This window comes from Fistularia commersonii, chromosome 20 (assembly GCF_037954325.1).
Source record: "Fistularia commersonii isolate RoL2024-O1a breed Wild chromosome 20, RoL_Fcom_v1.0, whole genome shotgun sequence".
Classification (NCBI taxonomy): domain Eukaryota; kingdom Metazoa; phylum Chordata; class Actinopteri; order Syngnathiformes; family Fistulariidae; genus Fistularia; species Fistularia commersonii.
The window spans coordinates 6,390,059-6,409,788 of NC_141303.1; the positions used below are offsets into that span (position 1 = coordinate 6,390,059).

A 19,730-nucleotide genomic window follows, 5' to 3' on the forward strand; every position below is an offset into this window, starting at 1 on the left:
CACACCATAATCCCCCCCACCAAACTTCACACTCGGCACAATGCAGTCAGACAAGTATCGTCCGACCTGGCGACCGCAAAACCCAGAGTCGTCGATCAGATTGCCAGATAGAGAAGAGGAGAAGTGCAATTCGTCGCTCCAGAGAACGCGTCTCCACTGTGCTGGAGTCCATTGGCGGCGTGCTTCACACCACTGCATCTGACCCTTTGCATTGCACTTGGTGATGTGTGGCTTGGATGAAGCTACTCGCCCATGGAAACCCATTCTATGAGGCTCCCTGCGCACTGGTCTTGAGCTAATCTGAACGCCACATGAAGTTTGGAGATCTGTAACGAATCATTCTGCAGAAAGGTGGTGACTTCTTCACACTATGCACCTCAGCATCCGCTGACCCCGCTCCGTGGCTGGGTTGTTGTCGTTACCAAACACGTCAACACAGTTGACTATGGAATATTTAGGAGGGAGGAAATTTCATGACTTTTTGCAAAGGGGGCATCCTATCACAGTTCCAGCATATACTTTTGGCCATATAGAGTATTTGCCATTCGCTCGAAATAAGCTGGAATGAGTCAGAAGCAGCAGAAGAGAGAAATCCACTTTCGCTCGGGGGTTATTGCAGGTATGCCAACTGTTCTTGTTGATGTTTTTTTGGGTAGCGGCAGATTTTTAGAGGCTTGTTGAATTTGTTTTAACCTTCAACCAAAATTGCACAGCATTCATTGCTTGACAATCAAAAAGTGCCCCAGCATATATCATTTATGATTTTCCAGCATAACACAACAGCCCTCTGCATACTCTGCATAAAGGACAAGATTAATAGATGCACATTCTTAATATTAACTGATCTTCGTACAAGTAGTTCACCATGATCAAAATGAAACCAGGACAGCAAGATCTTATAAATGTTTTTAAGAAGTTTGAAGTTATAGCAGTCCTTTCAGGGATTTTCTTTTATAATCTTTTATAATTCTAGCATTTTGTTTCTGTGCAGAGCAGGATGAAAAAAAAAAAAAAACACTTTTCATTATTTACTCAACTTTATAAAGATATTTTTAGGAGTTAGCTCCTGCTGCTCAGCTCAGATAGGAACATGATGTGTCAAAAAGGGTGAGCGGGGGATGAATTTTTCAGCATAAAAGAACAGTGACACAGGATTTACCTTTCCAGCTGAGTCGCAGGTTCAGTTTGAGAACACGCACAAGTACTCACATTAAGACACCTGCAATGTTAAGTCTCTTTCTCAAACTCATGCAAGCAAAAAAAGAAATGCAAAAAAGAAATGCTAAAAGTTATATCCACAGGCAGCATTCACAACTGTCAAACAGACAGCGAGGATGTTTAACCTCACTTTATGCACTAAGCAGTTGGGTATGCATTTGTCTGTGTGTGTGTGTGTGTGTGTGTGTGTGTGTGTGTGTGTGTGTGTGTGTGTGTGTGTGTGTGTGTGTGTGTGTGTGTGCGTATGCTAAGATAGGGCCTTTTAGTGCCCTTCTGTTGCATAATTCACTTCGCCTCAGGCCTTGCGGTGTTAAAAACATGCTAGAAGGACAGCACAATTCAGCAATACTCTATAAGCCACTCCAGAAAAGTGGCTCGTCCACTTCCATTTTACATTACATAGTCGGGAAAAAAAGGGAGGACAGCATGAATTTCATCTCTATTTCACGTAGGAGGGAAAGATGCCCTTGCAGGATATTGTGAAACTAGTTGGCAGGGATAGAAGATTAACCTACTTTGAAAAAACAATAGTGGTACTGAGCAAAACCGTGTGCACCCTACGCCTGAGCAAACGGTACACACTTGCCATAACACACATCTCAAGGGTGTCACAAAGAAATCAATACTGAATAGAATGTGGAGTAGATCTGAATAACATAAAGCAAGACTTGAAAATCAATATTTGTGCAGTTGCAAGAGTGAAGAAAAAATATTTGTAGGGCAGAATAAAACACGCAGGAGGAGAAAGTATTGCATTTGTTACAAAAAGAATTTGATTCAGAATGTGACTGATGGTCAGATGTTATTTGAGGATACAGAGAGTGCCCAAGGTACAACAAAATCAGTTTAGAATTGAATTTGTTGTTCTGCAAATGTAAGGCACAAAAGAAAAAGATTTCCAAAAGACTTTTTAAGTCAATTATTATCTATACTTATCCTGCACTAAGGCTCACAGGGGGGTTGGAGCATATCTTTGCTGAAATTGGGCAAGAGGCGGGGTACATTCTGGGTCATTCATGGGACCACATTTAGAGGCAAACAACCATTCGCTAGTCTGGGCAATTAAGGGTCTCCGATTTCTATACTGCATGTTTTTGGACGATGGGAGAAATCCAGTAAACCTGAAGGAAACCCACGCAGACACTGGGAAAACATGCGAACTCCACACAGAAAAGCTCCCCTGTCAGAATCAAACCAGCGACCGTCTTGGGAGGCGGATGCGCTAACCACTACTAACCACTACTAACCACAGTGTCACCTAAGTCAATCACATCAGCCCTAATGCACACTTCTATACATCACTACACACTAATAACTTGTGATAACCGTAGGCAGAAGAAGAGGAATTTCATTTTATTTTATTCATTTATTCATAGTGTATTTTATACGGGTACTTTTAAAAGGTGCCACACAGGCAAATAAAGAGTACCTCAGCATTGCAATTTAAAAATCGAAGTAATAACAGTTGAAATGAAAAAAGTGGAGTGGATTAGAGACCTATATAGATATAAGATCGGGTAGATCAAAATGATAAAGAGAGAACGAATCAGTATGAGATAGTCAAACAAGATAAGAAGAGGGAGGTACAGGAACTGAGGAGATAAGGCGAGAGAGATTAAACAAAGGTAAAAGATAAATCAGTCTGGGTATAAAAATAGAATGAAAACACAAGATAATGAGATGAAAACAGATAAGGATCAAGCGCTTGAGAACAATAGCGTTTTTAGATTTATAAACTGCACTGGTTAGGGCTCTTCAGATCATTAGACAGTTGGTTCCTGCATTGCATTGCGTTAAAAAAAAAAAAAAAAAATCAAATCGGCGGCGTTGTGTTTTGTGTTTAACTGTGGCACAAACAATTATTCCTCCACATTTAACTTGGAGGGTCTTGTTGTGCTGTATCTTACATGCATTTTAAATACATATTCATGGCAAGCTAAATATTGATTTCAAAACTATCAGTCAATTTTAAATAAAATGAAAATGGACACTTGAGAGAAGACGTATCAAATTGAATTGATCTCAGCTAAAATCTCACTTGTTCTTAAAATTCAGGGCTTGGCTTGGCTTGCGATTTAAAATATTAATGCAAAAAAGAGGAATAAAGGACAAATGGGCTCTCCCGTGAGTTTTTTTTTTTTTGATCAATGAAAAGAAAAGAATAAGGCGATGTCGTGGGCGAGATGTTGAGGTGACAAGGATGCCTGACAAGGATGGTTTGGACTGTTCTGAGGTTGGAACTGCCAGGCAGGAGGTCTAGAGGAAAACCCGAGAGGGCATTTATGGATACAGTGAAAGAGGACATTAAGTCAAAGCAGACACAGAGAAAAAGGTTAAATGGGGGCAGAAGTGGCGACTCCTGAAGGGAGCAGCCGAACAAAAGAGAATCTGTTTCCAAATATTAGATGATATAATAAGTGGTGTATGAGTATTAAACAAACAAAAAAAAAAAACGGCGGCATTTGTACTAATTAATTCATTCCAAAGATGAATAAGGTCACTGTTGCCTCCCATGTTCTATGTCATTTCTGAGAGTTGAAACAAAGGGATTTCGAGACATGACGTGTCCTTTTCGGTGATGAAGAACAAAAAGTTGCGGTCACGTTATGTTGTTAAATGTCTTAGCCGAATGCAGAGGCACGCAAACCTACAGCTAAGGCTGTAATACGTAAGTATAAAGCTGAACAGTCGTGGCTACGGTAGATTTCTAGAGCTAAATAAAGTAAAAAATGCTAAAATACCCATTTGCGTACAGGCAGCACAAGGGTGTGGAGGATGCAATCATCTTCCTCACTCATAGGGCCCTATCCCATCTGGAGGGTACAGGAGGCACTGTGAGAGTCACCTTCTTTGACTTCTCCAGTGCCTTCAAAAGCATCCAACCCACTCTCCTTAAGCACAAGCTGCTGAGTACGCAACTTCACCCTGACACCCTGGATCCTGGACTACCTCACAGGGCAGCCGTAGTATGTCAGGGTGGATGGCTGTGTTTCCGAGGCCATGGCGTGCATCAAGGTACTGTCCTGTCTCCAATCCTCTTCACGCTCTTCACCTCTGACATCCAACTCCAGAGGTTCTCCGATGACGCTTCCATCGTTGGATGCATCAACAATGACAATGAGGAAAACGGAGGTCTGATTGCGAGTTTTGTTGAATGGAGAAACCAGAACCACCTCCTACATCTCCAACACCAAAGGGGTGGTTGTGGGCTTCAGGAATAATCGAAGGTGACATGTATCAATCACCATCCAGGGTGAGGAAGTGGAGATAGTGGACTCCTACAAGTACCTTGGGGTCAACATTAACAATAAACTGGACAGGACACACAACACTGATGCACTCTACAGAAAGGGTCAGAGCAGGATGTTTATCCTGAGGAGACTGGGGTCGTTTGGCTTCTATAGCAGGCTCCGCAAGACCTTCTACCAGTCTATAGTAGCCAATGTACTCCTCTTCGCTATGTGTACTGGTCAGCTAGACAGCTCATTCAGAATGAGAACTGAAGGCTTTAGACGTTCTTTTGTGCCCATAGCCATCAGACTGTACATCAGTCTGGACGGCACACAACTCTCAGCGGCCAGAGGTGCATCTGTGCTACCGCAACCTCACTATAATAATAATAATGATTAATAATTTATCCTTTATTAATCCCCATGTGGAAATTCGTTCCCTCCAATTAGCATTATGGATGAACCATGAGCAGCAGGCATGCCGTATACCAGCGTCAGGGGAGCAGTTAGGGGTTCAGTGTCTTGCTCAACAACACTCCGACACACTTGTGCAAAGACGATTGCTCTACCTCCTGCGTCACGCCGCCCCCTAAATGATGACTGTGTCACGAACAGAGGACCTTTCGCTTGTTAAGCGAACTTGATAACCACTACACTACGGAAAGTGATTAACTGACTACCTCACCCATTCTCACATTTCATGCCCTAACACCATTGTCTATTTTTATCCTTGTTGGTCTCAGCCCATTCACATCCTGCTTATTTTTGTTTATTTTTGTCATCGCTATTGTCACTCCATTCATGTTCCTATCTTGGTTATTGTTGTTTTGTTTTGGTTTTTTTCCTCTCCATTCTGTGGTCATTTTTTATCCTTAATACTGTTGTTGTTGTTCTCTCTCCTGTCTATTTACTTGTGGATGTCTTTTGCTATCTTCTAATTGTTTCACTATTTAGTTATATTCATATTTATTGATACTATAACAGTTACGCTACTGTGTTAAAAGAATTTCCCCGATGGGGATCAATAAAGTTTATCTTTATGTTATATCCGTTCTGTCCGTGTTTGAATGTGAATAACAAGGTGTGTTGTCAAGTGAGGTAAGTGCAGATCAAGAAGTTGGAGGATTTCAAGTACTTAGGATCAACAATCCAGAACAATGGAAAAGAGATCCAAGCAGGTTGGAATGAATGGAGAAAAGTGTCGGGGGAATATGCAATAGAAGACTACCAGCCAGAATGAAAGGAAAGGTGGACAGGACAGTGGTGAGACCAGTGATGCTGTGTGGCCTCGAAACAGTGACAATGACGAAAAGACAGGAGGCAGAGTTGGAGTTCGCAGAAATGAAGATGTTGAGGTTCACTTTGGGAGCGACGAGGACGGATAGGATCAGGAATGAGTCCATCAAAGGGCACATGTTTGATGTTTTGGTCGAGAAGGTCAGAGAAGCCAGAATGAGATGGTTGGGTCATATACAGAGGAGGGATAGTGAAAATATTGGTAGATGGATGCTGGAATTGGAGCTGCCAGGCAGGAGGTCTGGAGGAAGACCAAAGAGAAGATTTATGGACATAGTGAGAGACGATATGAAGATAGTTGGTGTGAGTGAGGAGGATACAGAGAATAGAGTTTGATGGAAAAAGTTGATTCGCTGTGGCGACCCCTGAAGGTATAAACCAAAAGGAAAAGAAGTTGTTAAGTGAGGTGACAATTACCAACATAGGAAAGAGCTATTAACAAAACTGTCCTTGACACATTCCAACAATGAACCCATAGCAAAATAATATCTGACGTTTTCAACTTGTTTCAGACACTTTTAGCTTGCAGTTTACAAGAGCAGTTTCCATGGATATTGCTGGGATAATTGTTTACATCCACACACTATGATGACCAATGGCAAATAGAAATCACATCTATGGAGGAGTTATGAAAGGGCATTGCCCTTTCAATTATAGTTTTTTGATGAAAATAGTGGCCAAAATGATTCATTCCTAGTATTATAGCAGTGCTGTAAAAGTCTGCTGAAAAAGGTCTCATTTTCCAAAAGGTCTTTATTTCCAAAAGACTTTTTAAGTCAATTATTATCTATACTTATCCTGCACTAAGGCTCACAGGGGGGTTGGAGCATATCTTTGCTGAAATTGGGCAAGAGGCGGGGTACATTCTGGGTCATTCTTGGGACCACATTTAGAGGCAAACAACCATTCGCTAGTCTGGGCAATTAAGGGTCTCCAATTTCTATACTGCATGTTTTTGGACGATGGGAGAAATCCAGTAAACCTGAAGGAAACCCACGCAGACACTGAGAAAACATGCGAACTCCACACAGAAAAGCTCCCCTGTCAGAATCAAACCAGCGACCGTCTTGTGAGGCGGAAGCGCTAACCACTACTAACCACTACTAACCACAGTGTCACCTAAGTCAATCACATCAGCCCTAATGCACACTTCTATACATCACTACACACTAATAACTTGTGATAACCGTAGGCAGAAGAGGAGGAATTTCATTTTATTTTATTCATTTATTCATAGTGTATTTTATACGGGTACTTTTAAAAGGTGCCACACAGGCAAATAAAGAGTACGTCAGCATTGCAATTTAAAAATCGAAGTAATCACAGTTGAAATGAAAAAAGTGGAGTGGATTAGAGACCTATATAGATATAAGATCGGGTAGATCAAAATGATAAAGAGAGAACGAATCAGTATGAGATAGTCAAACAAGATAAGAAGAGGGAGGTACAGGAACTGAGGAGATAAGGCGAGAGAGATTAAACAAAGGTAAAAGATAAATCAGTCTGGGTATAAAAATAGAATGAAAACACAAGATAATGAGATGAAAACAGATAAGGATCAAGCGCTTGAGAACAATAGCGTTTTTAGATTTATAAACTGCACTGGTTAGGGCTCTTCAGATCATTAGACAGTTGGTTCCTGCATTGCATTGCGTTGCGTTAAAAAAAAAAAAAAAAATCAAATCGGCGGCGTTGTGTTTTGTGTTTAACTGTGGCACAAACAATTATTCCTCCACATTTAACTTGGAGGGTCTTGTTGTGCTGTATCTTACATGCATTTTAAATACATATTCATGGCAAGCTAAATATTGATTTCAAAACTATCAGTCAATTTTAAATAAAATGAAAATGGACACTTGAGAGAAGACGTTTCAAATTGAATTGATCTCAGCTAAAATCTCACTTGTTCTTAAAATTCAGGGCTTGGCTTGGCTTGCGATTTAAAATATTAATGCAAAAAAGAGGAATAAAGGACAAATGGGCTCTCCCGTGAGTTTTTTTTTTTTTTGATCAATGAAAAGAAAAGAATAAGGCGATGTCGTGGGCGAGATGTTGAGGTGACAAGGATGCCTGACAAGGATGGTTTGGACTGTTCTGAGGTTGGAACTGCCAGGCAGGAGGTCTAGAGGAAAACCCAAGAGGGCATTTATGGATACAGTGAAAGAGGACATTAAGTCAAAGCAGACACAGAGAAAAAGGTTAAATGGGGGCAGAAGTGGCGACTCCTGAAGGGAGCAGCCGAACAAAAGAGAATCTGTTTCCAAATATTAGATGATATAATAAGTGGTGTATGAGTATTAAACAAACAACAAAAAAAAACGGCGGCATTTGTACTAATTAATTCATTCCAAAGATGAATAAGGTCACTGTTGCCTCCCATGTTCTATGTCATTTCTGAGAGTTGAAACAAAGGGATTTCGAGACATGACGTGTCCTTTTCGGTGATGAAGAACAAAAAGTTGCGGTCACGTTATGTTGTTAAATGTCTTAGCCGAATGCAGAGGCACGCAAACCTACAGCTAAGGGTGTAATACGTAAGTATAAAGCTGAACAGTCGTGGCTACGGTAGATTTCTAGAGCTAAATAAAGTAAAAAATGCTAAAATACCCATTTGCGTACAGGCAGCACAAGGGTGTGGAGGATGCAATCATCTTCCTCACTCATAGGGCCCTATCCCATCTGGAGGGTACAGGAGGCACTGTGAGAGTCACCTTCTTTGACTTCTCCAGTGCCTTCAAAAGCATCCAACCCACTCTCCTTAAGCACAAGCTGCTGAGTACGCAACTTCACCCTGACACCCTGGATCCTGGACTACCTCACAGGGCAGCCGTAGTATGTCAGGGTGGATGGCTGTGTTTCCGAGGCCATGGCGTGCATCAAGGTACTGTCCTGTCTCCAATCCTCTTCACGCTCTTCACCTCTGACATCCAACTCCAGAGGTTCTCCGATGACGCTTCCATCGTTGGATGCATCAACAATGACAATGAGGAAAACGGAGGTCTGATTGCGAGTTTTGTTGAATGGAGAAACCAGAACCACCTCCTACATCTCCAACACCAAAGGGGTGGTTGTGGGCTTCAGGAATAATCAAAGGTGACATGTATCAATCACCATCCAGGGTGAGGAAGTGGAGATAGTGGACTCCTACAAGTACCTTGGGGTCGACATTAACAATAAACTGGACAGGACACACAACACTGATGCACTCTAAAGAAAGGGTCAGTGCAGGATGTTTATCCTGAGGAGACTGGGGTCGTTTGGCTTCTATAACAGGCTCCGCAAGACCTTCTACCAGTCTATAGTAGCCAATGTACTCCTCTTCGCTATGTGTACTGGTCAGCTAGACAGCTCATTCAGAATGAGAACTGAAGGCTTTAGACGTTCTTTTGTGCCCATAGCCATCAGACTGTACATCAGTCTGGACGGCACACAACTCTCAGCGGCCAGAGGTGCATCTGTGCTACCGCAACCTCACTATAATAATAATAATGATTAATAATTTATCCTTTATTAATCCCCATGTGGAAATTCGTTCCCTCCAATTAGCATTATGGATGAACCATGAGCAGCAGGCATGCCGTATACCAGCGTCAGGGGAGCAGTTAGGGGTTCAGTGTCTTGCTCAACAACACTCCGACACACTTGTGCAAAGACGATTGCTCTACCTCCTGCGTCACGCCGCCCCCTAAATGATGACTGTGTCACGAACAGAGGACCTTTCGCTTGTTAAGCGAACTTGATAACCACTACACTACGGAAAGTGATTAACTGACTACCTCACCCATTCTCACATTTCATGCCCTAACACCATTGTCTATTTTTATCCTTGTTGGTCTCAGCCCATTCACATCCTGCTTATTTTTGTTTATTTTTGTCATCGCTATTGTCACTCCATTCATGTTCCTATCTTGGTTATTGTTGTTTTGTTTTGGTTTTTTTCCTCTCCATTCTGTGGTCATTTTTTATCCTTAATACTGTTGTTGTTGTTCTCTCTCCTGTCTATTTACTTGTGGATGTCTTTTGCTATCTTCTAATTGTTTCACTATTTAGTTATATTCATATTTATTGATACTATAACAGTTACGCTACTGTGTTAAAAGAATTTCCCCGATGGGGATCAATAAAGTTTATCTTTATGTTATATCCGTTCTGTCCGTGTTTGAATGTGAATAACAAGGTGTGTTGTCAAGTGAGGTAAGTGCAGATCAAGAAGTTGGAGGATTTCAAGTACTTAGGATCAACAATCCAGAACAATGGAAAAGAGATCCAAGCAGGTTGGAATGAATGGAGAAAAGTGTCGGGGGAATATGCAATAGAAGACTACCAGCCAGAATGAAAGGAAAGGTGGACAGGACAGTGGTGAGACCAGTGATGCTGTGTGGCCTCGAAACAGTGACAATGACGAAAAGACAGGAGGCAGAGTTGGAGTTCGCAGAAATGAAGATGTTGAGGTTCACTTTGGGAGCGACGAGGACGGATAGGATCAGGAATGAGTCCATCAAAGGGCACATGTTTGATGTTTTGGTCGAGAAGGTCAGAGAAGCCAGAATGAGATGGTTGGGTCATATACAGAGGAGGGATAGTGAAAATATTGGTAGATGGATGCTGGAATTGGAGCTGCCAGGCAGGAGGTCTGGAGGAAGACCAAAGAGAAGATTTATGGACATAGTGAGAGACGATATGAAGATAGTTGGTGTGAGTGAGGAGGATACAGAGAATAGAGTTTGATGGAAAAAGTTGATTCGCTGTGGCGACCCCTGAAGGTATAAACCAAAAGGAAAAGAAGTTGTTAAGTGAGGTGACAATTACCAACATAGGAAAGAGCTATTAACAAAACTGTCCTTGACACATTCCAACAATGAACCCATAGCAAAATAATATCTGACGTTTTCAACTTGTTTCAGACACTTTTAGCTTGCAGTTTACAAGAGCAGTTTCCATGGATATTGCTGGGATAATTGTTTACATCCACACACTATGATGACCAATGGCAAATAGAAATCACATCTATGGAGGAGTTATGAAAGGGCATTGCCCTTTCAATTATAGTTTTTTGATGAAAATAGTGGCCAAAATGATTCATTCCTAGTATTATAGCAGTGCTGTAAAAGTCTGCTGAAAAAGGTCTCAAAAACCAATGACACACTCGTAAATAATGTAAATATTTTTTGTGGATACTGCAAACTACATCTGCATCCTTGTGACTAATGTAAACATAGGCTGGTAAAGGTTAATTCAGTTGACTTTTTTAAAACATTACATTTACATCAATGCTTTTTCATAGTCTTCATTCCTGGGGTCTTGTTTTATGTGGCTGGAAGAAAGCCAGAAATTTAACAGATATAAAGTATAAAACAACTAAAACAATAGGTGCAAATTGAATTACTGTTCCTTTTATGGCTTTATGTGCTTTTTATTATATTTACTTAGAGGGAACAGAGGAATGAATGATCCGATCATTAGTTTTTATCCCATCGGACCAGTAATTCGCAGAAACCTAAGTAAGTCAATAGGGTTTAAAATAACATTAAATAGATAATGCAGGATGTAATACAGTATGCAATCCCTCACAATTTTGGCAACTACAGTTCGCTGAAATAAGATATCTATTAGATAGGTTACTTTCCTTGAAGCACACTGCATGAAAACCCATTTACAAGACCATATCATCTCATCTATCCTCCGCCTGCAACTTGGAGGGACTGATGAGTGAGTGAAAATGAATTATAGGTGTGATATCTGCTCTTTGGGAGCTCAGCTAAGGGAAAACGCCAGTTTAATTGGACCTATATATTGAACATGCACTCTGGTGGGACACCATGCAATAACGGGACATTCTTTCACATCTAGGATTTGAACACAGTAGTTATCAGAGTTGGTAATTTAAGTTTTAAAAACTGAATTTATACCTTTAAAGATCTGGATTTATATCGATTTTACTGGTCATACAACCATCCAGGCTCTCATTCACAAACAGACAGTTTAAAGCCCCAATCAGCCTACGGCCATTATTTAGAGTTGGACTACAACCAGATAAAAACGGAAGCAGATATGGGGACAGTGTGTCTGATTTAAAAAGACGGCATTCTTTCTGTTTGGTCACAGTACTACACACTGAACCACTTTGCAGTCTATCCCCAACAATCAAATATATTTGATGAAAGGTGGGCTATCACCGCAGCATGTCAAACAAAATAACATGAAATGTTTGCTTCTGGTCTGCTCAGGATCTGGCAGTAAAAGGTAAGGTGCTACATGGTTCACATCTTGTGAATTTAGTAAATAACTGATTACTGGAAACATGCACAGCAAACTTTATCCATATGAGTCACAGTTACTGATTTATGGAAATGCAAAAGGCAACCTTTAATTTCAGTGAAAATGTAAACATTGTCAAAATGATTACTACATCTCCCTTGTATGGTAATTGTCACTTGCTGTTGTTTTTGCTGTTTTATAAACTTTTTTTTTTTCACATTCACATAAAAAAACTTTTGTGAAATTGCAACAAGTCACTTGAAAAATCAGCAGGGATCAACTTAAAAGGGCCAACGAACGAGTTGAATTTGAAATGTAAAGGTTATATCAGTAATGCTACATGCATTTGTTTTGTTTCAAGGCTGAGCCTCTCACAAGTATATGGATAAAAATAAAATTAAAATGCTCTTCAAATAAATGTGGTATACTTGGGAAACTCATACACAATACATAAGTGTTGGGAATCAGATAGATAATTTCTAACTTGAGAATATACCATGAAGGGATATACCACACAAAACCTCAAACAGCTATCACATATACCAATATGCTGTTTTCCCACATACTTGAACGTTACTATATGGCTAGGGATTTTTATCAGACTATATTTTGATATACTAAAAATTTAAATATATATACACATATACATAAACCACACACACGCACATATATATATATACATACATATATATATATATACATACATATACACACACACACACACACACACACACACATATATATATGTATGTATATACATGTATATATATATATACATGTATATATATATATATATATATATACATGTATATATATATATATATATATATATACAAACACACACACATACACACTCAAAATGCCTCAAAATGCCTCTACTTATCTCCTGGGCTACACAGCAACATAAAGCATTTTGTAAACAGGTACGACAGAGGCTCTGGTTAGAATTACCACATCACGACCAATTGCCACATCATAATATTAATTCAGAAGCTACATTGGTTGTTAATTGATCTATCTTTCAATATTCAAAGCTTAGGAATTATTTCTCTATGCTACAATCATCTTTTTTTTTTTCTCTTCTCAGCACATTTCCTTTGTCATTATCTTTTGTGTTCACACACACACACACACACACACACACACACACACACACACACACACACACACACACACACACACACACACACACACACACACACACACACACACACACACACACACACACACACACACACACACACACACTTCTGCTCCTTCTCCTTACGTCAGCTCCCTGACTCCATGTTTCAATGTCGAAATGAGCCATTGAGATATAATTGCTTTAGGGCCGGTACAAGTGACACCACTGCCTGCTGCACTGATGCGGGCTCGACCATTCGGTTAACTCTAACTGGCTGTCAGGTGATGGACTTCTCTAGCATGCAGTACAAACTGCACTAACTTCCATAACTGCCAATACTGTTTTCCAAAGCAATAAAGCTTGATAATGTTAAGTGCAATTAAAAATGATGGGTATTTTGGACCTATTTGTACACTTCACATGATGATCACATAACTGCACAGCAGAGGAAAGAAGCCCCTAGATACATCCACGGCTAAACACTTACAAGACACAAGGACATGTTTTCACTGGCATCTCCTCTGATTTTGAATGGATGCAATGATGTCCTTTGTGCCAAGGGCAAGTCTATGACTTCTGTCTTCTAAGATACATTTGATGTGATGTGATGCAAAAGAATGGACTGTATTCGGGGCACCTGCTGGGTTTTCCTCCTCTCTGCCAACGGCCAATGACCTCAAAAGATGACAATTGGTGGGAAAGTGCTGAATATGCCATTTTATTGCTCAAATGTAACTTCCTGTCCTTTCATTGTGTTTGCTTTCACTTGTGGCGTTTTTTCAAATGACTTCCAATTTATTTCAGGCTGTTTTTCAGCATCCTTCTACAGTCACTCGAGTGAGGGGAATTTCTTCTCAGGAGCATTACTGTATTAGTCATGCTTCATCGTAGTCAAAATATGCATTGAGCACCTCTACTTTTAGCAAAGTAACTGAGAAGTATTAAAGAACCTAATAGGATTTGCAAAAGCCATTCTTTATAATTCAATCACGCAAGGAGTGTTTAAATTGGATCAACATAAAATACAAGTTTAACTATACACGGAGCTGGAATCACCTTGAGCATGAAATGGATCGATGAAAAAGATAGAATTACAAATAAAAGCAACCGGAAAGATGCACAAAAGAACTGTACGGATTCAAAGCGGAACTGTGGGGGGAAACACGTGAGCCCGCATTTTGATAAGCATTGGTAATTTGTTGCCATTTATGCAAATAACTTCTCCAAAATGCAAATATGAAGCAGAAAGACTGACCAACAATGTGACAGAACCCTGACCAATACAAAGAATGGAATTTGATATTCAAATACATGATAAACAATCAAGATGGAAAATATCACAGTACTTCCTTCCACGATTTTCCACATCAAACCCTATAAAAATATGTGTAAATATCAGTATCGACGGCCAAAACTCACCCAAGTGAGTCTTATGACAAACGCATGTCAATCAACATCCCCATTTTAAACCAAGCACTGCAACATAATGACCTCCAAAGCTGATGATTTAAAGCTGCCCTAATCAATATTTCTGTGGTATCAAAAGGTCAGCTCATAGTGTCTGATGTGAAAGGGCTGACAAAGAAAATACAAAGGATTAGTTTCACTTTCTTGCGTTCCCTTCAGTTCTACACAGCGGATTGCCATTAAGAGCCCACTATTTTCAGAATTCTACAAAGATTTGTCCCTTTTTTTGTCACCAAATCTCAAATTTTCTTCATGACAGACTAAAGAGGCATGTTTTTAAGGGGTACATTTGATAGGTCTGAGTATAATATTTCAGTGAAATATAGAAAACTAACCTACCCCTAGTTTGCATCTCATTAACTATCAAAACAGTGGCACACATGTTTGCAGGAATGAGCTCTAAGCAAGTGCCTATTATTAGTACAAAAGTAAAGTATCTAAACATGTAGTTTATATGGTTTTAACCTGCAAAACAGGGAAAAGAATACTCTAGATGTAAGCTCTGGAGGTAGAAAACTACGACATAAAAGGTGTGTAAGGTCAGTTTGTTAAATTGTCCACCGGGGCATCACAAAAATGATTTCAACAACTGTAGCTGCCTGCCATCACAAACACATACTTTTGTAAGTTTTCCTCGGTTATAAGGCTTCCAAGCTGCTCACACTATCAAAAATAAAAGTAAAATCTTAGAAATTAAAGTGCTCCTGTCACACTGAAGCACTCAGGTAAAGCAGCTACCTCAAACTGCATCTAAGCTTTGCCTTATAATCAGCTGGGAAATAAATCAATTACTAACTTACAACCCCTAGCAGCCTCAAAAAACAAACAAAACAAAACTGGTGATTACTTTTACTGGCCAAGAATCAGTAGTCAATAAACTCATGAATAAAGTACAACATAACATGGATTTTTTTCGCTGCATATGAAGAGCACTTGTTCATTCAATCATGAAGTTACATCAGCATTCTGTGCGCAGTTTCTTCCTGTCAATGTAAGAGGACACAAATAATTCATCACTTTTTTCCCAACTTTAATCATGCCTAATTTCTAGGAATATGTGCCAAGCAGCTGCAATGTTGCCTTATTTGCATTCAGACCGCCAGTTTTGACGCATTGCCACAAGCTGGCAAGCTGACGCCGTCCTCTCTCCAAATCGCCTGCTAAGTAGCTTCTGGACGACAGCACTCACCCTGTCTGTTGGTCTGTTTGAAACATTTGTGACTCCCGTGCTTACATTTTTACACCCTGATTCCTCTGGTGGCTTTCAGACACAAAGTCCTTCTGAGATCAGGTGCTGAGAATCCAGATGGAGGCTGCCTGAACAACATCATCCTGCTTTTTCTCCCCCCCCCCCCCCCCCTGTTTTCCTGACATCAGCAGCAGGGGGAGAATAAAAGCACAATGCAGAGGCTCCTGCTAACAATGAGACACAGACAATGACTTTCAGGATAAGACAGGATGATGTTTGTCAGCTTTTGTCATTTTAAGTTAATGTGTTGATAATGAGGGAGAAAGCCATGGTAACAGTTGTGTTGAAGAAGATTATAAAAACTCCTGCTCATCAATATAAACTGTTAAAAATGAGCAGTCAACCCAAGAATGTTTTCACAGCTATTAGGGAGAAAATGAGGAGGATGATTGACGATATACCGCAGACTTTGATTACATCCATCAAAACTATATATATTAATAACGTAGGAGACTGGGGTTGCAAAAATTAGCCTGTAAACTGGAGAAAAACAGAAGCAAATGATCTGCATCAGTCCAAGATGACATCCTCAATGTTCACGATCCAAAAATATTCAATTTACTGTCATGGAAAGGAAGACAAGTTATGTAACGAAAAATATTTGTTTGGCTGAAAATAATTCTGGCGTGAAAAAAAAAGGGACTCACAAGGTTGCTAAGTTGAACATTGGCTGAACACAAATGTTATGTTTCATATTGTCTTTTTATGACATAGATGACAGTGCATTCATTCGGATTTTAAAATCATCAGTTAAGTGCATTGTACTTGTTTGAAGGCAACTGGTTCATTGTTTGTGTTGTGTTCTGTTCTTTTCTGATTCTTTCTAATGGCTTCATTTATTCCACCCAGTACAGTAATATGGCTTATTCATGAGCTGCTGTTTGTCAAATCTTAAACTGGCCCATTTAAATGCTACTTAATTCAATACATAAATAAAAAATGCATTGACAGACAGAAATATTTTACTTGGTAAAATGGTGCAGTTGCAGTTGTGAACTTACATACACTTACATTAACCATAAAATAATAATGATCAATGTACAGTGCAGGTAAATCAACTGATGGATTAATTGGTCCATCGTTATAAGAACAATCAACATGCGTCATCTCAAACTTTAAACCAACCTGTCACTTTGACAGCTCTCTCTGATATATAATGCCTCCGAAGCCAACAGGGAGGCGAATTACAGGCCTAATCCAATAAGTAAACTTTTAAATCCCACTGACTTAAACTCAATATTCAATCATTTATGTAGAACAATTCCTTGAGAGCATGTAGAACCAATTCACGTCTTGCCGGCTGTGAAATTAATCAGCCATGTTTAATGGAGGTTGACAATGGCAGCTGATTATTCAGAAATTCAGGCAGAGGGAGAGCCGGCATGCAGGCATGAAAGGCGGCGAGAAGCATTCAGGCAATGGAAGCACAAAGAAGGGGAGCGTTCAAGACTACAATTCACACATCAATGAGTAAGCAATGCCACAGGCAACAACACGGCGTCTCAAGCTCCGCCTGTTACTACTGGACTGACCCTTCGCTCAGCAGTCACTTCACTACTGTACTTCATGCCGTACAAGCCCAACAGCTTGCCAAAACAACTGGAAAAAAAAAAAAAAAATCAGTCTGTTTTCTTCAAGTAAGAAGTCATTTTCCAAAACTTTCCTGAAACCATCCTAAAATATATCAAAATAGTATGTCATCTTTGGGCACATTGTGCAAAACTGTACATTTTTACATTGTTATTTCTGTGTGGCAATCTAATGCTTCAAGGCAACAATGTAAAAATGGTAGGTAAATTGCTCAAAGTATTCAATTATTGCTTGTGGTGAGCCAATGGCAATTTTTTGGAATAAGTGGCTCCTAAGAACTTAGTTAGGCTGTGAAGAAATCATAACTGGAAAATAACAAGAAATATCATAAAGCCAGCAAAAGAAAACAAGAAATGGAAGATGTTGAATATAAGAATGGAAAAAAAGTAGTAGATGACATCCCAAGAAACTGCAGACAAAAAGTCTTTTTTTGCTTTAGAAATTTGCTTTAGAAATCAGGTTAAAGGAAGAAAAATATCCACCATATTGCCGTACATTTAAAGAACAAAATTCAGTACATTGTTTGCATTTAGAAAAGTAAATATGACAAGGTCAGACTTGTGACTCTCTGTTCAAAATTTACTGACACAACGAATCAAGGTAACGTATTTAAATACCAATTTTAAAAAATGTCCTTTTTAACAGGGTCAAGAGGGGCCACTGAAATGCCAATTAAAAAAAAACACAAAATTCTGATAACTGAGCAAAAATTCAAAAAATAAATAAATAAATAGAATTGAAAAAAGTATCACACAAAATCCCAAACCTCCCGATTTTTTTTAGCACATAGGGACTCTCTCATGGGTTAAATTCAAATCTTTTTTTTTTTTCCCTTCACTTTCAATCCGACTAATCGACCAAGAAGCTCGTTATCCAGTCCCAATGGTTGGGGATCCTCTCTGTCTCCCCGTTTCAGGAAGCTCTATTGGCAGGAGGACGCAGATCACTCAGGGGGAAGCAAAGTCAAGCAATTACAAGTGAGACTTAATAAAACAGCTTGTAATCGCAGCCTGCAGCGTCCACACACACACACACACACACACACACACACACACACACACACACACACACACACACACACACACACACACACACACACACACACACACACACACACACACACATTTTGGCCGGGAGTCAAACAAAGCTCCCCGGTTAGAAAGCACAAACCTACGAGCCAAGGGCGCGGACCATCGTCGCTCCTTGCGATGTCACACTTGGGCAGTATTTTTATTTTTATTTCTTTTTTTTTCCCGAAATGATAAAGCATGTGAAAACACACATCACTCCACTCCCAACCCTCGCTTACTTTCGTGTTTAGAAGTTCCCCATGTGTGGCGCGGAACTCCGGGGCTCTTAATGATCGCCCTGCCGGCGGATTTCAAGGCATCCATCCCGAGATAGCGTCTGCTCTCCGGGCAGGTGGACTCCCCGGTCTCCGAACCACAGGAAGAAGACGACGAGGAGGATGAGAAGAGGGAGCTCAGCAACGGAGGATGCGCCAAAAATAAAATCACAAGAGGTGGAGAGGGAGAGAGAGAGAGATAGAGAGCACCGATCCCGAGCACCGGTGTGTCCACGCCGCGGCGCGTATCCCCACGCGTGGAACCCGTAGCACCACCACGTCTCCAAAGTTGAGGGCGTGTCCATCCGACCTTGACGGGGTTGTGGACGTCCCACTATGTAGAAGCCACTTTTCTGTTAAAAACAACAACAACAACAACAACAACAACAAAACCTCTACAGCGCAAACACCAGCGTTGTTATTTCCCTTAGTTCATTTGCAATGTGGCGCTTTATCTTAGTTCTATTTTCTTAACTCTAAAGTCAACTTTAAAACTAATCTTATCATTCTATATATTTCTACCAAATTAGCCTATTTTTTTTCAAAAAATAAAAGACTAAAATTATCCCTTATTTTTTTCTAATTCAAACTTGAAATTAAAAAAAAAATAGGATTTTGTATTATTTGTGAAATGGCGCCCCCTATTGGCTGCAGCTTATCGTTACAGTTTCGGCTCTTGAGTGCATTACAGACTCTCATGTTCAAGACATTAATACACTACTTTTTAAGGAAACTTTGGCCACTGCATGTCTTTCTTATCAGATGTTACAGGTAAGTATAAAGATAGTGAAGAAGTAGATTATGTAAAGATCAACCTATATTTCACTATTAGATGAGTGCAAGTAAAAAAGTACTGGGTCCAGTGGAAAGTGTTATTATTTTTAGCATTAGGCTGACTACTTTTGAAAAACTTAATAACTCAGCCTCAGAAAAAAAAAAATGCATATTTAAAGA

The 19,730-nt window shown here is 39.9% G+C and overlaps 1 protein-coding gene across 1 annotated transcript in view; it reads right to left on the reverse strand.

Annotated features, from left to right (window-relative positions):
* The window catches only part of LOC147222726 (low density lipoprotein receptor adapter protein 1), a 52,626-nt gene extending 33,620 nt beyond the window's left edge, over positions 1-19,006 (reverse strand). The window contains exon 1 of the mRNA XM_086167069.1: positions 18,741-19,006. Coding sequence (XP_086023195.1) covers positions 18,741-18,825 — 85 coding nt within the window. The 5' untranslated portion in view covers positions 18,826-19,006. The remainder of the gene's footprint in view (positions 1-18,740) is intronic.
* Between the last annotated feature and the right edge of the window lie 724 nt (positions 19,007-19,730).